The following is a 22,608-nucleotide window of genomic DNA, read 5'->3' as shown; positions in this document are numbered from 1 at the left end:
TTGGTGTGTCTATAGAGTGAATTGCTTGAGGTCTGTGGGGTGGGGACCTCCGTTTCTGGTAATAATTTGAGTTTTAGTTGTGTCCTCTCTTCTTCTTTAGTTTTAATAATGATATAAATTCATGGGCTAATTCCGAGCTATTCTTAGTCCTGAATTTTATTCCACCTCGGGACAGGTTAGTGGGAGTAAAATGAACCTTTTCATATACTCAATTTTAAATCCCAAGTGCAGGTCCCATAATACCGTTTTGGATCAAATTTTTTATCTGATTCTGAAAAATATGATTATTGGGTCAAAACGACCATATTGACATTGTGATTCTATTTTTTATTGTGTTGTAGAGTTTTGAAGTCATGCGGACGAGAAAAGCACCGATAATGTGATATGGAGCGCGTGCGGTTGGCCTGCAAGTATACTACGACTTATCTCTCATTTGAATGAACATGATTAAGTGATTGTATGTTGATTTGTTTGTATTTGCGTTTTAATTGGTGGTTAATCATGTTAAATTCCTAGAAACCATGTTTTAGTCTACTTATCGAGTTTTCGGGCAGTTGAAACATGTCTATTGTACTTGGTTATCATGCTCACCGTGTGTTGTACCTTATTTGTAATTTTTAGATATTTTTAGAGAATGTTTGGCCTAAATTGTCATGATAGGGGAGAACCTACACACATAACCGGTATCGGCGTCTTCGGAGAGGACTAAGACTAGACTCTTAGCATTCATCCTTACATTTCATAGGTTAAAAGTGCGGAAAATTAGAACTTTTTATATATGTAGCTATACACTTAGGTTTACATATCCTCTCGAATACTACATGTGGACTTTACTTAGACTCCTCGTATATGAAGCATACATAGGCTTCTCATTTAAACAACATAATCAATACATAGGAATTAGTCTAATACTTCTTCTCATATTGAACCATCTGAACGAGTACAAATCATGGGCAGCTAATACCGAAGTCAACATGCCAATATAGGCATACATCAGTATCCAAATTATAAAGGGATGAACAATGTCTTTAGGACAATAAAACATCAAAGCTAGAATGTAGAAATAGGTAACATCCCCGTACATGAGGACCTACCCACTTGGAGAAAAGAGTCCAAGTCTTCTTCAATTGGCCTTCTAGGAACTCAATGATCGGAACCTACATAATTGTAGAAAATAAGAAATATGGGTTAGTACAGAACACATGTACTAATTATGGCTCTTATGAATAAAATCACTAATGCATAAGAAAAGACACAATTTAGTCAAAACAATGATTTATGTTCAATAACTCAAACATGCACATATATGGAATGTTATAAGTTAATTCAACATGATGTTAACCTAACGCATAAGCAACGTAAAAAACACATGCAATTCCAAGAATAGTTACCCATAAACCTACCAAAAGTTAAGCATCACCTTAAGTCACTTATTATAGCATACAACAAAATCTAATATGTTATCATAACATGCTTGAGTCATAAGTTCACATATAACTTGACTTGCATATAATTAAGTCAACTTAGTCATAATATCACTACTAAGACCATCACTTAGGATCCCACATGTGCAATGAGTAAGAGAAGTCTCATACCCTCCCTCACCCTATGTAGTAACCTTTAAGACAAGCCCTAATAAAAATTCACATACTTGACTTATTCATTTATCATATTACATTAGGGAAGATAGTGCAATAACCGACATGAGACCATGAGAGCTACATGGAATCCAATGATCTCCTCCTACACCAAACAAAAAGAGGGGATACCACTTGCCTAAGGTGTAACCAATCTTACATAGATATCTAGGTGAATCCACTAAGATATGGTACTATGTGGGCACATAGTTAAGGGTCAAAGAGATTGTTACTAGAAACCTTTACTTACTAACGTGGAGGTTTCCATCTCAAGAGACAACACATATAGTGGGAATCTAAACTTGCTAAACGTGAACAAAATCCATGTTGGAGGCTGGACTTGCTAAACGTGAGACTTCCATCTCATTAACATGCCCTTTCGGTGCTAAGCATTCATTCCCTTTAGTAACCATCATACTCCTCAAACAAGATCACATTAGTCTCTTCTAGACCCCTATGTGAACATCTCATCATAATAACTCATAAGTGATATAAGTTATATCCTTTCACATTAGAAACCACATACAAGTGAGTAAAACTTTCACTATACACTTCATTATAATCATGAGAAACTACTTTAAATCATATAATAATCATACCATAACATACTTGCATACTTCATAAATAATTCAAGAGAAAAGACATAAAGACACCATCGAAGTTGTCCCATATTTGCATAAAGACACCTACACTTTTGAAGTGTCCTATCACCCCACTAAAAAATTATATATCATCGTAAATTGGTCATTTTTACCCATTCCATCGTCTATGTTGTGCGCGTGTTGCTCACTCTCTAGGTAACCTGACCCAACCCTTTTTTTAAGAAAATTCGTGAACTCCTTTTCAATTCATTTCTCAACTTTTCCCTAAAATTAAATGAAATACATAGTGTTTCGGTTGTCGATAGTGTTGTTGTTGACGATCTCATTGTTGATCATTGTTGATCGTTGTTGATGTGTATTTGTGAAGATTCTTGGAGATTGAAGGTCTAACATGTTAGGGTTCTAAAACATATGATAAAAACTTCAATTTTTTTCAATTATTCTGATTTTATGGATTATTATAGTGTAGAAGTGTTAGAATCGACCTCCTACAGTTTCCATTGTTAGGATATTTTTGAGTATGTTGGGTAATCAACTTAGTTAGTGTAGGGTATTGTGTTATTGACTTAGTGCGACTGTTAGTGATTAGGGTTTTGTGATTGTGTTTTAGATTAGGGTTAGATGTTATCCACTTAGTTCGAATCTTATTATTTGTCTCGTATACATTTGTAGACTTCAATTTATGCATTATCAACTGCTATTGTTAGTGTTTTTGTTCTGTTATTACTGTTAGAGCTAAATGTTAGTGCTTTTTTCTACTTTTGTTATATAGTGTTTCTGATGTTGTTATTTGTTAGTGATTATGTTTGTTGTGTACAACTTGTTAGAGTTAGTTATAGAAATGTCAGTTTGAATTGTGTTTGTTGTTACATGCTTTTTCAGCATGGCTTTTACTCTGATAACTTTAAGATGGTATCATTGGGGGGGGGGGTAATAGAATTTGGTCCACCGCCTAAATATATTGGGGGGCATGTGACAGAATTCCTAGATGTAGATGTTGATAGGATGTCTTATTTTGAGTTGAGGGACTACATAAAGGAACTAGGTTATGCAATAGATTGTCATTTTTTCATCAAGTGGGATGGGTTATTGGTCCTTGTTGATAATGATAAGGTTATATTTGACCTTTTCAATATGATAAATTATGGGGATACAGTGGAGGTGTATGCTTTTCATGGGGTTAGTGAAGCTAATCAGGCCCCACTTGAATTGGAGTTTGTGCCCCATGTGACTAAAAGTGGGGTAGGTGAGGAATCTTTTAATGAGACTTCTAACCCTAATAATCAGCCTCCTACTTTGACTTTTCCTTCCATCCCTACAACTGGTCCTTCTAAAACTTCCAGCACTCTATTTGAAGCTCAGTCTTCTACTGTGCCTCCAGCATCTCCTTCTATTGTGTCTCCTTCTTCTACTGTGCCTCCACCATATCCTTCTACTGTGCCTCCTCCTTCATCCAATTATCCTATAATAGATAATGATCCAACTGATGATGAAGTGGAAGATGAATTAGGATTTGAAGGGGATAGTAGTGAAGATACTGAGGTTGACACTGATGTTCATCAAGAGTATTTAGATATAAGGGCAACCAAGAGGCATTTCAAAAGGTCACAAAGGACAAGTAGGGGAACTAGTTCAGATCATATTAGTGTTAATGAGAAAGGTCCAGATATAGGGTATGATGAGACAAATAATGGTATTCGGGAAAGCTTAGTTGGTAAGCTAGGAGGTGATGAACCTTATTATCTAAGTGATCAAGTTCCTAGCTTTGAAATAGATGATGAAACAGGTGGGGGGAGATGGTGAAGAGGATGATCAAGTAGTGCATAAACCTGTTTAGTGGAAGAAAACCCCAAATAGAGTTGTGTTTGATACAACTGCTGAAAAGATTGTTTGGGAATTAGGACTGGTTTTTGGAACTGTGAAGAATTTAGAATGGCAGTGACAAGATATGCAATCCAAGAACATATTCAAATTGAAAAATATGTAAATGAGCTTGGCAGAGTTAGAGTGAGATGTTGTAAAGAGTGTTGTCCTTGGTTGTTTTGTGCAAGTAAGGATAGAACTAGTGGAGATTTCATTGTTTAAACATACAACCCTATCCATAAATGATTGACATCAACTCATAACTACATGTGCAACTCAAAGTTTTTTGGAGACCAAATACAAAGAAAGAATAACTCAACAGCCAAACATCAGCATTGTCTGGTTGCATGACATTATTAGAAAGGAGTTTGATATTAATGTTGGTTGGACAACAGTGAGAAGGGATAGGACTAAATGGGTGATCACATTGTGGAGTATGGTAGGATTTTTGATTATAGAGATGTAATATTAAGGAGTAATCTAGGTACTAATTGTGTAGTGAAGGTTGGAGAAGATTCTGAAACTGGACAGAAAATTTTTGAAGGATTTTATGTTTGCTTCAATTCTTTAAACAAAGCATTTTTTGGAGGTGCTAGGAGGTTGGTTGGTCTTGATGGGTGTTTTCTCAAAGGTGTGTGTAAAGGCCAGTTGTTAGTGGCAGTTTGTCGAGACGGAAACAACAAAATGCTCCCTATTGCTTGGGAAGTTGTTCTGGTTGAGAATCAGTATACCTGGACATGGTTTCTTAAACTAGTGAACAATGATCTTGAACTTGGAGAAGGGCATCAACTATCCATCATTAGTGATATGCAAAAGGTAATTACTGATATCCATCTTACTATTTTATTGTTGTTGAGTTTTGCACTTTAATTTATTCTTTTTCTGTTATGTTTGGTTGTTAGGGACTAGAAATCGCTATGGATACTTAATTGCCACTTCTGGAACATAGAAAATGTGCATGACATGTTCTTGCAAATTGGTCGAAAAATTTGAAAGGTGTTAAAAGAAAAAGAGTGTTTTGGAGGATTGCTAAATACACATTTGAAGCTGAGATGAAGGACAATATAGAGACAATGAGGAAATTAGGACAAGAAGGTTTGGATAGTATTTTATGGTATAAATTGAATACATGGTGCAAGAACTATTTTGAAGAATATAGCAAATGTGATGTTGTGGACAACAATATAACAGAAAGCTTTAATGCTTGGATAGTTCCTGCAAGGTATAAAACCATCATGACAATGCTTGAGGAGATAAGGGTGAAGATGATGAAAAGAATTGGTGAATTGGGAGAGTTCTCAAACACTTGGATCACTGATATATCTCCTATGTCTTTGAAGATTTTTCAAGAAAACATTCAAAAGTCTATGCAATGTAACTTGACTTGGAATGTAGAAACAGGTTTTGAGATTAAACACCATGGAATTACACACACTGTGGACATTGTTAATAGGAGGCGTAGTTGCAGATCCTGGCAGCTCAGGGGAATTCCTTGTCCTCATGGTGTTGCTGCCCTTCATTACAAAAACTTGGAACCAATCCATTATGTAGCTAACTGTTATAGCAAGGAAACCTACCTCAGCACATATGCCCATTTTATTCAGCCAATGAATAACATGAAAATGTTTCCAACCTCAAATAATCAAATTGTAAAGCCACCAAAGATCAGAAAATTGCCTGGAAGACCAGGTAAGGTAAGAAGAAAGGAAGCAGATGAAGGCAGAAAAACTCGAAAGTTGAGCAAAAAAGCTGTTGTAATGACTTGTAGAAAATGTGGCACACAAGGACACAATAAAAGAGGATGTCCTGCAAGAAACCAAGTTGGTTCAAGCCAATCAACTAAACCATGTTCTAAGGCAAGAAGTACTGGTCCAAGTCAGTCATCTGAACCATCTTCTCAGACACATGTACTTTTATTTGTTACTCCCAAATGTATGTTATATGTGTAGATGTATATGTATTGATATATTAATATACAGGCTACTGAAAGTGGTAGAGGAAATGGCACAGGAAGAGCAACAAGAGGAAGAGCAAGTGGCAGAGGTGTTCCAACTCAATCACATGAAAATACTACAAACATAGAGGTAAATGGTATAGGTAGAGGTAGTGGTAGAGGTAGAGGAGAAGGATCAGGGAGAGAAATGGCTGAAGAAAGAAATGTGAATGAAGGACTAAGTAGAGGAAGAGAAATGACTCAACATAGTAAAACTAGTTCTGAAGCAAACTACAGTGGAGGAATCCTAGGTAGAGGGAAGAGACCAGAAGAACATGAGGACACCAGTGGAGGACAAACAAGACCTTTAAAAGGCCAAGATTGGTAGGTGTTGGCATATACCAAGCTGAAGAAGGATTTACAACTCTCAATGTAAGTTTACAACTATCAATGCAAGTTTAAAATTGTCATTGCAAACCTAATTGTGTAATATTAGAGTGTGTATTTATTTGACTAAGCATCCTGGATTACCAAGTAGAAGAGTCATCAATACTGGTACAAATTTTACAAATAGGGCTGATGTTGTCACTAGTGATATTGGCTACACACTAGTACGTGGATTCAAATGGAAGGGGAAGACAACTATTACCAGTAGCAACCTGGAAAGAATGAAGGATGAAAAGGTTATCAAAACTAGGTCTGTAGCTGCTGCTAATGCTGCTAATAGACAAGGCCAAACAACTTCAAGTAGAAAGACTTTTGTGCCATGGAAATAGGTCATTTTCATGTTGTCTTATTTATTTTGACAAACAAAATTTAACTATCCATATTTTTGTGTTGTTTTTTATTGGAAACAAATTCAGTTTTGCATGTAATCAAACAAACTTGAATGCTTGGAATCAAACTCGGTCATGAAGTCTTCTTTTTAGTTAGTTCAGTTATTGACTTTTTAATTGTAATTGACATATTTGTGAAGTTTCTCAAATGGTTGCCACGATAATGTAGATAAGAGACCAAAATATACTAATGAATTGTTCAAATCATAACAATTTCGACAACAAAGAACAACAATAACTTAAACATTCAACAAATTCTATCCTTCAAGTTACACACACCTACAATTAGCAAGATCAAGACAATTAGCTTCTAGGTACACACACCTACAATTTCAATGATTTGAAAGTAACTAAAGATGTCTATGGCAATTTTGGTTGCACACACCTACAACTTCCATCCTTCACATTCTTGGTTAGACTTAAACATAGAAAACACATAATAATGATCAAGACGATTAGCTTCAAGTTACAACATTTGCCCTTCTTTTTATCCTTCATCATGACTTGGTTACTTTCAACATGACTTTCATAAGATGTCAATACTTCTTCCAACTCCTTAATTGTCTTTGCTGATCTCGGAATAACGTAGTTGGATCGTATATCAACTTCTTCTCGATCCCTCCATCTAAAGAAGTTGCACACATCCTCCTAAAATACGCAAAACCCAAATTAAAGAAAAATACATAAACAAAAGATCTCCATAAAAGAATTAATAAACATACACAATAAAGTGGACAAGACCAAAATCTTAGAGCTAGGTTATGCTCCGACCATGAAGTTTGCATTGATAGTAAGTCACCATGTTTGCATCGCAGTTTCACACGCAACATCGGATCATTCTCATCATTACAAAAACGATTCAACATTGCATTTGACATTTTCAACCAAAAACTAATCACAAAATTGAGAATATATTCAACCGTGAAAAACTTCAAATTAACATTTCTACTGGAAATTAAAAAGAAAAAAGATGAATTACTACCTTATTTTCTTGAGAAAGATGATGAAGTCGTCAAAAAGAGAGTACCAATATTGTTCTTGCCATGGAAATCAAAATTTAAGGGCTAGCGGTAGGCTATTTATGAGTTTAAATTGGGGAAGATACAAAAATTGATTAAATAATTAATATTAAAGAAAGAAAACGACATGTGGCTGTTTTAAACATGTAAATGAAAATAAAAAATGGTCCATGATGCGCCTAACGTGCGTGTAAACAACCCAGATGAGTTAATGGGTAAAAATGGCCAATTTACAACTATATATAGTTGTTTAGTGGGGTGATAGGACACTTTAAAAGTTTAGACGTCTTTATGCAAATATGGGACAACTTCGATGGTGTCACTATGTCTTTTCTCATAATTCAATAATCTTGGGTTTAGGATGAGAAATACTTGATATCAACATCACAACTACACATTAGACATAGAAGCATTGCAATCTAAGTCACTGATACTCCACAATTGAATTCAAGAAAAATCAATCTTTATACCTTCTGGCCCATTCATTGCCTCTATACTTCAATTACCAAGGAATACATAGCCAATGCATGATTAAGATAAATTCAAGAATTAATACATAACAATTACTATTCTACACATTCATATAGTTATCATCCTTCACAATTTCTATAGAGTTTCAACACATAATGAGTGCAGGAAAAGACAAGGGTTCAAAGGGGAAATCTTTATTGATTAACAACAATTAACCATTATTTCTTAGTTATACAACAATAAAAGACTAAAACTCATCACAATTGATTAACAATTTCATTTTGAAAAGAGAACCCATGTCTATATTGAAACCCTAGTTTTGGGGATGTTGAAAATCATCTTTGGGATGACCTCTTGGGGAAAGGAATCCCAAGAGTGAAAGAATCCATACCTTTGTGATGATCTTTCCACGAATTTGGTATGAAATCCTTGGTGAATTCGTCCTCAACTTGGAGCCTTAGTGTTTCTTCAATGGAGGTTTTGAGTTTGGGAAGAGAGAGGTTAGGGAGATGTGGGGGTGGGAATGGTGGGGTGTTGGGTGAGTTTAATGAGGATTATGCCTTATATACTCCATTAAATAATATAATTAACCTTCCCCCAACCCTAAATTAACCACCTAAGTAAGTAACTAATTAATTGATTTACTTAAAATTGGATATCCTAAAACCAGGCCCGACCTACAAGACCCCGACCTACAGTCCGTAGATAAGTCGATGCCAGCCCATGCCCCTGTAGTGCACAGTATCAATGGTGTTAGAGACTTGGTTTTTGGACACTTTATAAGGCATTACCTACGAATTCCATCGACGTCTCATCGACCAGACGATGGACCGTCACTTGGTCTCGTAGGTAGCCACAATCATTTGACAACTTTTAGGAATTTTTGAAAGATCCTTAGGATTTGTACCCTGAATTTTCAACCCTAAACACACTCTAATACATGTCTAACACCTTTCCACCGAAATTAACTTAATTCAGTTTCCTAAAACCCCATGAAGCATGCCAAGGCACACTAACCTCTATTTCATAGTTCATCGGACGTCATCGACGTTCCTTGATGTTTTGACTCTAAAACTTGTTAAATGATTATATACATTGTTTTAGGTCTTAAAACCGTGTTCTAAGTCTTTGTTCAACATTTGAGGCTCTAGATTAGGTCTTAGACTTTCGGAGTGTTACATTATCCCTCCCTTACGAACATTCAACCACGAATGACACTAAAATATCTTGTAGGGAAATAATAGACTCAATACTAGAAGCCCAACCAACAACAAAATATGATAAAATGAGTCACAACTCAAATCAACTTAACAACATGCCATTTACACATAACAACTCAAGTGACAATTTAATACATCTAAGAGCTCAACGTCAGAACATGATGAATTTCCTTCTCAACATCAACATGAGCTCAAAATGATCATCAAGTCACCTATTCCAAAACTTCTTACCACATATTAACATGATCAATACTATTTCATAAATGTAAAAATACACAAAACACAATTAAGTGCAAATAAAGCAAAAGAGCATTTTCACATGAAAACTCATTTTAACATGAACCTTTTACCACAAATGTACATATTTTTGCGAAACAAGTCAAATTCATATTTACTCATTATTTACATTATTATTAGGAATAACTAACCTTAGTTAGGGAAAAGATGAGGATAATGGGACTTCATGTCGGTCTCGTCCTCTCACGTTGCTTCCTCAACTAGGTGGTTTCTCCATAACACCTTTACGGAGGCCACCTTCTTGTTCCTCAACTTCTTAACTTGTCTATCAAGGATCTCCACCGGAACATCCTCATAAGGAAAAATTTCATCCACACCTAACCCTTCAATAGGACGTATGGACACGGGATCACCAATGCACTTCTTAAGCATGGAAACATGGGACCGAAGCTAGTTCAGTAGGTAATCTCAACTCCTATGCAACCTTTCTGATATGTTGCAATATTTCATAGGGACACACACACCGGGGACTTAGCTTCCTCTTTTTGCCGAATCTCATCACCCCTTTCATAGGTGAAATTTTCAAGCACATCTTATCCCCTTCTATGAATTCTAGATCTCTTCTTCTATTGTCGGCATAGGACTTTTTCCGACTATAGGCTGTTTTCAAACGATACCTTATCATCCAAACCTTCTCTAAGGCTTCATAAATTATTTCGGGACTAAGTAGCGAAGACTCACCAAACTTGAATCGCCGAACCGGAGACCTACAACGCATACCATAGAGTGCTTCAAGAGGTGCCATCGAAATACTCGGCTAGTAGATATTATTATTGGAGACTCAATCAACGGTAGGTGATCATCCCAATTTCCTTTGAAATCTATCACACACGCTCTCCACATGTATTCTAGGGTTTGATTATTATGTTCCACCTAACCATCCGTTTGGGGATGAAAAGCGGTGCTAAGTTTCACTTATGTGCCCAAACCTTTTTGGAAAGATCTCAACAAATTGAGATGTGAATTGAGCAACTCTATCCCATATGATGGACAAAGGAATACCATGTAGACTCACAATCTCATCAATGTATATTCTTGCATAATCCTCTACCAAATAAGTAGACTTGACGGGGTTAAAGTGAGCGGATTTTGTCAACCTATCCACAATAAACCAAATTGAGTCATTTTGCCTCTAGGTTCGAGGCAATCCAACAACAAAGTCCATATTAATTTCTTCCCACTACCAAGTAGGAACGTTCATTACTTGAGTGAAACCACACGAATTTTCGTGCTCGACGTGTACTTGTTGGCATTTTGGACACCTGGCCACGAACTCCACTATGTCCCTTTTTAAACCATCCCACTAATTGAATATCACTGTACATTTTGGTGGCACTCGGATGTATAGAGTATCGGGAACCATGTGCTTCTTCCAAAATTTTATTCCTAAAATTATCCACATCTGCTACACACAATCTTCCTTGGTACCTAAGTACACCATCCGCTCCTTGGGAGAATGACTCATTTAACTTAGTAAGAACTAATTCCTTTTAATCCATCAATAAATAATCAAGATGTTGCTTAGACTTCACTTCAACCAATAAAGACAATTTAGAGTTATGGTGGACCCAAAACCACCATTTGAATAATCTTCAAACCAACACCAAACAGAGCCAAACTATGAATATTTTTTACTTGGTCTTTCTTACCCTTGTAAACATGAGATGCAATTCCCATTGTCATACGACTTGAAGCATTTGCAACCACATTGGCCTTGCCGAGGGAAAATAGAACAGTAATGTTGTAATCCTTCAATAATTTCAACCATCTTCTTTGTCCGATATTCAACTCCTTTTGGGTGAACGCATATTGAAGGATTTTTTTGGTCGGTAAATACATCCACGTGGACACCATACAAGTAATGCCTCCATATTTTCAAGGCATACACCACGGCTGCTAATTCAAGGTTATGAGTTGGGTAATTCTTCTCATTCACCTTGAGTTGTCTAGAGGAATAAGCTACTACCTTCCAATTTTGCATAAAGACACAACCCAAACCCACTCGGGATGCATCACAACATTCCACAAAGCCTTTGGTACCCTCCGATAAGGTCAACATTGGAGTAGAGGTAAGCCTATCTTTCATAAGTTGGAAACTTCTTTCACATGCCTCCGACCACTCAAATTTAACACTATTTTGGTTCAAGATAGTCAAAGGAGAAGCAATGGACGCAAACCCTTCCACAAACCTCCTATAGTACCCAACTAAACTAAAGAAACTTCTAATATCAGTTGGAGTCAAAGGTCTAGGACAATTATTAACAACCTCTGTCTTTCTTGGATCAACCTATATATCCTCTCTTGAGATTATATGACCAAGGAAAGCAACCGATCTTAGCCGAAAATCACACTTGCAATACTTAGCAAATAGTTGGTATTCCTTCAAGACATGTAATACCACTTTCAAATGACCATATGATCACCCTTATTTTTCGAATACACCAACATATCGTCAACGAAGTCAATCACAAAGAAATTTACGTAGTTTCGAAATACGCTATTCATTAGGTCCATAAAAGACGTTGGGGCATTTGTGAGACCAAACAACATCACTAGGAATTCATAGTGCCCATATCTAGTTCGAAATGCCGATTTAGGTACATCCTCACCTCTCACCTTAAATTGGTGATACCCGACCTAAAGTCAATCTTAGAAATGTAGCTATCCCTTGGAGTTGATCAAACAAGTCGTCAATCTGAGGGAGAGGATACATGTTCTTAATGGTGACTTTATTGAGTTAGCGATAATCAATACACATCCTAAGGGACCCATCCTTCTATTTAACAAACAACACAGGATCTCCCCATGGTGAAATACTAGGTTGAATGAAACCCTTGTCTAAGAAGTCCTTGAGTTTAAGCTTTAACTCCTTTAATTCCTCCGGAGCCATCTGGTAAGGAGGGATCTAAATGGGATTCGTATCCGGTAATAAGTCAATACAAAAATAATTTCCCGTTCAGGAGGAATTCTAGGCAAGTCATCGGGAAAGACTTCCCAAAAGTCCTTCAGTAGGGGACCGACTTAATATGAGGGATGTCGGACTCAAGATCTTTGAATCTTACAATATAATAAAAACACCCTTTAGAGATCATTTTACAAGCTTTTAGACAAGAAATTATACAACCTCTAGGAATTGTGTTACCCCCCTAAACCAATCTAGTTTGACAATCAATGAAAGCAAAACAAGCATGAAACCAATCCATTGCCGAAATAACATCAAAATTGACCATATCAAATTCTACGGAATCCACCCAAGTAACTCTATTAAGCAAACATATAGGACAACTGTTAAAGACCCTTCTAGACACCACGAAGTCACCCACCAGGGTTGTAACCGCAAAATAGTACAATTAAACATAGGGTAGAATATCAAATTTGTTAGCTACTAGAGGGGTTACATATGAAAATGTAGCACTACGATCAAGTAAAGCATAGACATTAATACAGAACACTTGTAACATACCGGTGACGACATCGCAAGGCTCCTCTTCTTAATAACTAGAGCGGAGAGCGTAGAAGTGATTCTTCTTAAGAGCATCGGGATTGGGAGCACTTTCTTGTGCTTGAGCATTCTCTCTACCTTGAGCCTTCATCATACGACAATCCCTCTTCATGTGACCACTGTTTCCACAACCATAGAAATTTTCTGTACAAACTAGACAATTGTATTAATGTTTCCTGAAACATTTACCACAAGGAGACTTATCCACATAAGGACCACTGCCTTTATCCTCTTTAGGCTTGGGTGTAGACACTTTACCTTTTTTACGCTCGAAATGGTAGAAGGATTTTTATTGGGGAACCTTTCTTGAACCTTGTCCTATCTTGTACCTCAAATCTATCCTTAGAAGAATTTCTATCATCGACCCTTGTCCTCTTCAATTCCAAGAAGAATTTTCATCATCGACCCTTGTCCTCTTCGATTCCCTACCAATTTGCTTAAGCTTTTGCTCCTCAATTTGTTCGGCATGACCCATTAGACGAGAGATATAAATGCTAGGAATCAACATAGCCCACTTACATTCATTCAACACAAGGTCGGACACCCCCAACACAAATTTGTTAATCTTGGCTCTAGAATCCTCCACAATAGTAGGACCATACTTGGATAGTTGAGTGAACTTTAGACTATACTCATTCACACACATACCCCCTTAACATAAGTTGATGAATTCTTGCATCTTCCTCTCCTTAACTTCCTAGGGAAAGAACCTATCAATAAAAGTTGTCTTGAAAGCTCCCCAAGTAATCCGGCTTTCTATAACCGGCCTCTGATCCATCCATTGCTCATACCAAAATTGAGACACATCCTTGAGTTTGTAGAAGGATAGTTCCGCCTTTTCTTGAGAAGAAACCCCTATAGCATCTAGTACCTTGAACACTTCATCAATGAGCCTTTGCGGATCCTCTTCCACCTTGAATCCAAAGAACTTAGGGGATTCATCATTGTGAAATCCCTTATCATTGATACAGTTGTGCTAGCATTGGGGACAACTTGGGTCAAACTTTAAGTAGCCGCCCTAATTTCCACATTAGTCATAACTCCTTCTTCGATAGGAATTTGAGGGTTTTGAGGAGCTGGAGGGGAACCACCTCATTTTCATTATCTTCAACCCTTCGAGAGTTGTTCCTTCTTGTATTCGTTTACTATAAGCACAAGAAAGAGATTAGAAGAGAAGGAAATGTAGAGTTAAAACTCTAGACGCACGACTTCAAGAATACCAACAAAGTGAGACTTTCCTAAACATCACATAACCTTTCATTCATAATTGTGGCGCGCTTCACAAACATGAAAAAGATTATACTTGACGTGGTTTAGTAAGACATCATTCCTAAGATCATTTAACCTCATGCTCTGATACAAAATTTGTCATGACTGGGGAGCACCCCCTAGACGTAACAAACGTCGTTGTCCTCGGAGAGGACTAAGACTAGCCTATTAGCATTCATCATTACATTTCATAGGTTAAAAGTGCGGAAAATTAAAAAAATTTATACATAAAGTTATATAGTGAGGTTTACATAGACCTCTCACATACTAAATGTGGATTTTACTTAGACTCCTCGCATATGAAGCATACATAGGCTTCTCATTTAAACAACGTAATCGAAACATAAAAATTAGTCTAATACTACATCTCATATTGAACCATCTAAACAAGTACAAATACTTGGCATGGCAAATAGAAAGTTAACATGCCAATATAGGCTTACATCAATATCCAAATTATATAGGGATGAACAATGCCTTTTGGACAGTACAACTTCAAAGCTAGAATGTAGAAATAGGTGACATCCCCGAACATGAGGACTTAGAAACACTTGGAGAAAAGATTCCAAGTCTTCTTCGATTGGCCTTTTAAGAACTCAATGATCGGAACCTACATAATTGTAGAAAACATAGAAATATGGGTTGGTACAAAACACATGTACTAAGTATGACTACTATGCATAAAATCATTAATGCGTGAGAAAAGACACAATTTAGTCAAAACCATGATTTATGTTCAATAACACAACATGCACATACACTACAAGAAAACATAAAATTGGCAACAACTTTCTAGCAACAACTATAAAGTTGTTGGCTAAATTTAATAAACGGCAACACCTTAATTTTTTGGTTGGGATACATCAAACTTGTAACAATAAGTTTTGTTCTTGTCACAAAATATTTTAATCTTATGGCTATATATTTTGAGTTGGTAATATACACAATTAAATGTAAAGATATTAATACATTAAAAACAACAATATTTATCATTATAAAAAATATTTCTATTGTTCGCAAAAATAATTATTCTTTCTCAAATTTGAGCAAACGTTATCTCGGCAAAAATTCCCTCATTTTTATTCTTTTACAGTATTTCCCCAAATATTTTTCCCTCTTATTCTCGCACAACCTTTATTTTTTTTTAAATTCAAAGCCGACCATTAGTTCTCTCATTAGATTCAGTGTTCCAGTCGCATGAGCTTCAAGTTAGGTCTGAAGGAGTGATGTCTTCTCCAAATGAGAATTATGTCTTCAAACTGTAAGATCCTTCCTCAATAGTTTCAATAGTAATAATGTGGGTCTTATTATGTACTTTCGAAGTATCAGTTATGTTGCAATCGTTCAACTTGCAACATCAATATTTACATTCATATTCGTTTTGATGAGGTAAGTATGAAATCAACCACCTTTGTGTTTGATTCAAGATGTATTCGTGTATATTATGTACTCAATTGGGTGATATGATAGGCAAGACAAGCAGATTAAGAAAATCTGAAATCTCTTGTGGTTAATTAAATTAGTAAGACCTAGAATGAGAAGCATGATTTCCATCAATATGATAGTGTGTTTATCAAGTGTACAACGATGAATTTAAAATTTCTGTAATTTATGAGTAGTTATCTTAGGCATCCAGAAATTGTTATTAAGAATTAGGTTTCGAAAATAACAAGTTAATAATACGTGCATTGGATGAGACTGCTCTGCCTTCAAAGTAATATATTATTTTAGGTGTTTAGATGGAGTTCAACTAAGTAATATAAGCAAACTGGTTAAGTAATCTCTAAAGATGATGGATATGAACATAACCTTTATGAGTAGTAATCTCAGGCATCCAGAAATTGTTATTAAGAATTAGGTTTCAAAAATAACAAGTTAATAATACGTGCATTGGATGAGACTGCTCTGCCTTCAAAGTAATATATTATTTTATGTGTTTAGATGGAGTTCAACTAAGTAATATAAGCAAACTGATTAAGTAATCTCTAAAGATGATGGACATGAACATAACCTTTAGTTATCTGGGACTTTACTCAAAAAAATGAACATAATTATCGAAAGGGATGCTAAACTCTTTCGTTGTCAATTGTTGCACGAAAAGAAAGTTCTAGTTAGAGGTATTGTCTTAAAGAAATTGAAAAAAACATTTGGTTAACATTTAATATAACTCAAATGAAATAAAGAAAGCTATTATTCTTCCTTCTGATACAAGTATTTGGGGTACTAAAAATTAACTCAATAGTTAATTGTATGTATTCAGTGGTATTCGAAAAAATTGAACTTCAAATCTGCAGAAAAAAGATCGAACACAATAAGGAGAATTATAAGTGGTTGACTGTAAATTGAAGGGACAAGATCATCATTGCTAGTCGGTCCATTGATAACAAAGAGCCATTGAAAGCGGAAGAAGATGAAATGTTGAAAGCTTATGAATAAGTATGGCCAAGTACCTGGAGCTCCATTCAATCAGAAGCCCTTTTTACAGTGTATTGGCAATTTGTCATCTTTGTTGGCTAAAAAAAAGGGCTGAAGTTTTCAGCACTTCAGTATTCTTAAAAAAGCAAATTTAAAAAGTTATTTTTTTCAGAAGTGGAGGGTAGGGGCTGGTGCTGGGGTGGGATGGCAAGGAGCTCAAACTTTCAATAAGATACATATTATAATATGGGTATCCATTGGGTAGCATGATTTTATCTATTTAAAAAATGAGTCGAGTCAAGTATTTAATATATTTTGTTTAAATCATTTTTAATCGGCTCATATTCGACTCGACCCACTTGTTTGTCACTCCTCTCAATTAAGATTGTTTGACTTTGTGAAAGTTCACACTCCTAAATTATTTGTGTTTCTTTCATGTACACTTGAATGACAAATTACAGTTCCTCACCCTTGTGATTGGTGGTGTCGGCATAGTTTCAGCCTGTCTCTTATTCTAATGAAATTGCAGCACGGTAAATTAGTTGTCTTTGTAGAAGTTATAGTTCTTTTCGATCTCTTCGGGATTAATGTATAATCTGATAAAGTGATGTTGCAGTTTAACGTAACCCTTATCTATTAAGCTAGCTTTCCTTTGATTAATATATTGGTCTACTGTAGTTTCTAATGTTAATAATATTTGTGAACGTAGTAACTCTTACTTGGATCTTTTTTTCTTCAAAAAGTGATATTGTTAAGAACAAATAACCACATTCATACAATGCAATGACCAAATATTCTAGTATATATACTTAGTGCATATTATTAGATATTTTGTGTTTCAATGACTAGTTACGATATTGGGTCACTTGATTCTTTCATGCACATGCATATGTTTGGTGTTAATAAAGATTTTGTTTGCCATTTGTCTAGTTACGGTGTTGGTTTACTTTGTATATTGGTGCACATACGTATGCTGGGGAACAATGTGAATTCTATAAGGTCAGATAAGCCTAAAGCGCTAATCAGGTATGCTTTTCGTCTTTATTGTGTTGTATAGGATGTGGCTTCAGAACTTCCTTTAGTGCATTTCTCTTAAATCTGTTTGGAATTTTGAAGCAAAAGTTTTGAGGCTATAAAAGCTTTATTGTATACTACCCTTGGATTAGGGGTTTGATTTCCACATTACCTGTAGTATATTTTTTCTTTTCATTCAACAGGAAGACACAATATACATACTTTTACTGAATTTGTCCTTTTACTTAAGGACAAACCTACAGTGGGATTGGAGGGATTTTTTAATTTTTTTCTTGCATTAGTTTATTGATGGTATTATTTTGGTTAGGAACGAGTATTTGGTACTTTGGTTTTGTGTTCTTGATTGGAATTTGGATTTTGCATATACTTAATACCAAACTCAAGTTCGTTTATTTGTTCTTAGTACATGTATGATATGTTTGGCTATTTTTGAAATTACAAATAGGTTACTACATAACTTTAGTTAAACGAGGGAGAAATAAGTTTTCAATTAAAATAAAAAATAATATAAGCTATCAGTGTTCATTGCCAGATGACAACCAAAACTAATTAAAAGTTTTCAGCGGAGAGAGGGATGTGATTGAATTTCACGCACCATTTGGGTCCGTCGATTCTTTAATAACTGACATGTTTTCCTTAATACTATTTTGATAGAATAAATTTGTGCTACCTTGCACAACGTGGTTCCTTCTGGCAGCTTATTTAAAGATAAGCTGAATCATATTTAGGTTATTGATTTTTTTAGTGTCGTATTATAGGCATTTGTTTCATATAAAATTTCTAAGTTGCATTATGTTAACTTGCTTACATTCTTGATACAATTCTCAACATGATTATTAATTTAAGGCTTCAAATTTCTATTATGATTCTTATCGTACTTCCCCACATATGTGAATCTTGGTAAAAATTAGATTTATATTTTATTGGCTTTGTTATTGGACTCTTCTTTTGTAATGCCTCTAAAATTGTCGACTGTTACTCTTTTTTGTTGGATAAGTCATGAATTTGTCAGGTAATTTCTTATTTTAATTATTACAACACCTAATAGTTTGGGGATGTTCATATATATTGGGGCTAACTTTTCGAGTTATGCTTATAGTTCTGAGTATTTTGAAATGTTTAGTAGTGTGTTTTATCACGTGATATGTTCTGTTTTTTAATTCATTTTTGTTTATTTTATAACTTATTTTGTAGAAACATATTTATATTTATTTTTCTATTTGCAGGATTAACATGCATAACTCAACTTTGTTACAATACAAGTTCTACTGGAAGAAGATTTTTTTTAAAAAAAAAATACTAGAAAAAATAGAATATAACAACCTTGCTTATTTTTTTCCACTTTTCTTTAACAAGTAAGGACATATGTAGTAAGTATCTAGTGCAACGATTATGTATATTGACCATTTCTGATTTGTATAGTAGTTTTAAATTAAATTATTTATATATCACTTAGAAAAAATAAAAAGAAATGTGTATTGTGTATGTAGAAACTATCATAAATATTGGCAAAGGTGTATAAATAAATATTTGATTTATGGCAATAAAATAATTTTTTGCTAAATGCTTTTATAACTAACTTTTTGCCATGTTTTTGCAATAACTAATGTTGATGGTATAAAATATTTAATTTATGGCAACACTAGAATTTGTTGCAAAAAGTTTATAGGCCACAATTTTACTAAAATAGGGCAACAACCCTTTTTGGTGCATTAAGTTAGTGTTTGGCAACAATATATATTGTTGTTGCAAAAAAAATTTCACATCAGCGTTTATTGTAACAACATGCAACAACTTTGTTATTGTTGCCAAAAGTATTTTTACCAACAATATACAATTTATTGCAATAAAACTTTTTTTGCGAAATGGCTTTTTTCTTGTAGTGATATATGGAACATTATAAGTCAATTATACATGATGTTAACCTAACACATAAGCAACCTAAAACAAAAAGCATCACCTTAAGTCATTTATTACATGCATACAACAAAATCTCATACTTTATCATAACATACTTCATTCATAAGTTCACATATAACTTGACTAACATATCATTAACTAAACTAACTCATATAATGCCACTACCAAGAACATCCCTTAGGATCTCACATGTTCAATGAGTAAGAGAGGTCACATACCCTTCCTTACCCTATGTAGTAACCTATAAGACAAGTCCTAATAACAGTTCACATACTTGACTTATTCATTTATCGTATTACATTAGGGAAGATAGTGCAATAACCGATATGAGACCATGTGAGCAACATGGAATCTGGTGTTCTCTTCCCACATCGAAAAGAGCGGGTTAACACTAGCCTAAGGTGTAACCAATCTTACATAGCTATCTAGGTGGATCCACTAAGATATAGTCCTATGTGGGCACATAGTTAAGGGTAAAGAAAATTGTTACCAAAAACCTTGACTTACTAACGTGGAGGTTTCCATCTCTTGAAACAACACGTATGGTGGGAATCTGGACATGCTAAACGTGAAGAAACCCATTTGGGAGGCCGAACTACTAAACGTGAGACCTCCATCTCATTTACACGCCCTTTTGGTGCTAAGCATTCATTCCCTTTAGTAATCATCATACTCATCATACAAGATCACATTAGTCTCTTCTAGACCCTTATGTGAAAAACTCATCATAATAACTCATAGTATTCATAAGTGAGAACTATACTTTCAATTTAGAAACCACATACAATTGAGTAAACCTTTCACTCAAAACTTCATTATAATCATGAGAAACTACTTTCAATCATATGATAATCATATCATAACATACTTGTATACTACATAACCAATTCAATAGTCTAGGGTTTAGGATGAGGAATACTTGCTATCAACATAAGAACCACCCATTATATATAGAAGCATTACAATCTAAGTCACTCATACTCCACAATTGGATTCAAGAAAGAACAATCTTCATACCTTCTCACCGTTTCATTGCCTCCATACTTCAATTACCAAGGAATACATAGCAAATGCATAATTTCGGTAAATTCAAAAGTAATACATACCAATTTCTATTATACCAATTCATATAGTTATCATCCTTCATAATTTCTATAGAGTTTCAAGACATAATGAGTGTGGGAACAGACAAGGGTTCGAAGGGGCAATCATGATTGATTAACAACAATTGACCATTCGTTCTTTGTTAAACAATGATAAAAGACGATGACTCATCACAATTGATTAACAATTTAATTTTGAAAAGAGAAAGCATGTCTAGATTGAAACCCTAGTTTTGGTGAAGTTGAAAATCATCTTTGGAAGGGCTTCCATTTAAAGGAATCCCAAGAGTGAAACAAGTCATACCATGTATTTATCTTGCAACGAATTTAAAATGAAATACTTGGTGAATTTATCCTCAAATTGGACCCCTAGTGTTTCTTCAATGGAGGTTTTGAGTTTGGGAAGAGAGAGGTTAGAGAGATGTGGGTTTGGAAATGGTGGGGTGTTAGGTGAGTTTAATGAGGGTTATTTCTTGTATACTACCTTAACTAACATAATTAACCTTCAAGAAACCCCTAATTAACCACCTAAGGAACTAACTAATTAATATACTAACTTTAAATTGGAAAGCCTAAAACCAGGCCCTGACCTATGTACAGCACACCATCGATGGTGTCAGAGACTTTGTTTTTGGACACTTTTTGAAAGTGGCTAAGGAATTATCTACGGAGGCTATCGATGCCTCGTCGACCAGACGACGGACCATCGCTTGGTCTCGTAGGTAGCCACTGTCATTTGATAGATGTTAGGCATTTTGGAAGGGTCCTCTCCAAGGACCCTCAATGTGGTCCTTCGAGACTCTTACCAAGACTTTTTGATCCTAAACACACTCTAATAAATATTTTAACCCTTTCTACCAAATTTCACTAAATTTTGACTCCTAAAACCCCATGAAACATGCTAAGGCACATTAACCTCTAATTCATAATTCACCTGATGTCATGGACGTTCCTTGACGTTTTGACTCTAAAACTTCATAAATGATTTATATACCTTGTTTAGGTCTTAAAACAGTGTTCTAAGTCTTTTTTCAACATGTGAGACTCTAGATTAGGTCATAGACTTTCAAAGTGTCACATTAGTTTCAACTTGGGCTAGTAATTTTCGTAGACTCGCGTCCTTTTGTGTCGTTAGGCCTTATAATCTCCCCGACGTTGCTTAGGACAACTTAGCTCCCTGTATATTGATGTACCAGATTTAAGTCTAATATTTTTGGCCTTATATAGGAAGTGACTTTCTCTTAGAACCATATATTCATAATCCTCTTTTTTTGTGGATTCTGGTGTCTCTAATTCTTTGACTGGAAGCGACTATTTGGTTCTTGTTGGATATGATTTGTTCTAGAATGATTTATCGATATAACTCAGAATGAAGGTACTACCCATGATGATCGGTTGCCCCCCATCCTATTTCTACATTATTTGCCACTTTTCTTGGGTCAAGTCCCCAAATTCACCCTACAAGGCATGGTTCAAGTCCTCGCCT

The 22,608-nt window shown here is 35.2% G+C and overlaps 1 protein-coding gene and 1 pseudogene across 1 annotated transcript; both read left to right on the top strand.

Annotated features, from left to right (window-relative positions):
• Positions 1 to 5,175: 5,175 nt before the first annotated feature.
• LOC114077597 lies at positions 5,176 to 6,051 on the top strand. The gene has a single exon (XM_027917905.1). It carries the CDS (start codon positions 5,176 to 5,178, stop codon positions 6,049 to 6,051), a length of 876 nt encoding a protein of 291 aa, XP_027773706.1.
• A 192-nt stretch (positions 6,052 to 6,243) lies between these two features.
• LOC114077575 lies at positions 6,244 to 6,811 on the top strand (annotated as a pseudogene).
• Positions 6,812 to 22,608: the final 15,797 nt, after the last annotated feature.

This window comes from Solanum pennellii, chromosome 6, assembly GCF_001406875.1.
Source record: "Solanum pennellii chromosome 6, SPENNV200".
In the NCBI taxonomy this organism is placed as follows: Eukaryota; Viridiplantae; Streptophyta; class Magnoliopsida; order Solanales; family Solanaceae; genus Solanum; species Solanum pennellii.
The sequence above is the reverse complement of the archived record's forward strand: the minus strand, read 5'-3'. Positions and strand labels throughout refer to the sequence as shown.

Coding starts and splice junctions, on each gene's coding strand:
- LOC114077597 (XM_027917905.1), top strand. CDS start 5,176: ATGAGGAAATTAGGACAAGAAGGTTTGGATAGTATTTTATGGTATAAA.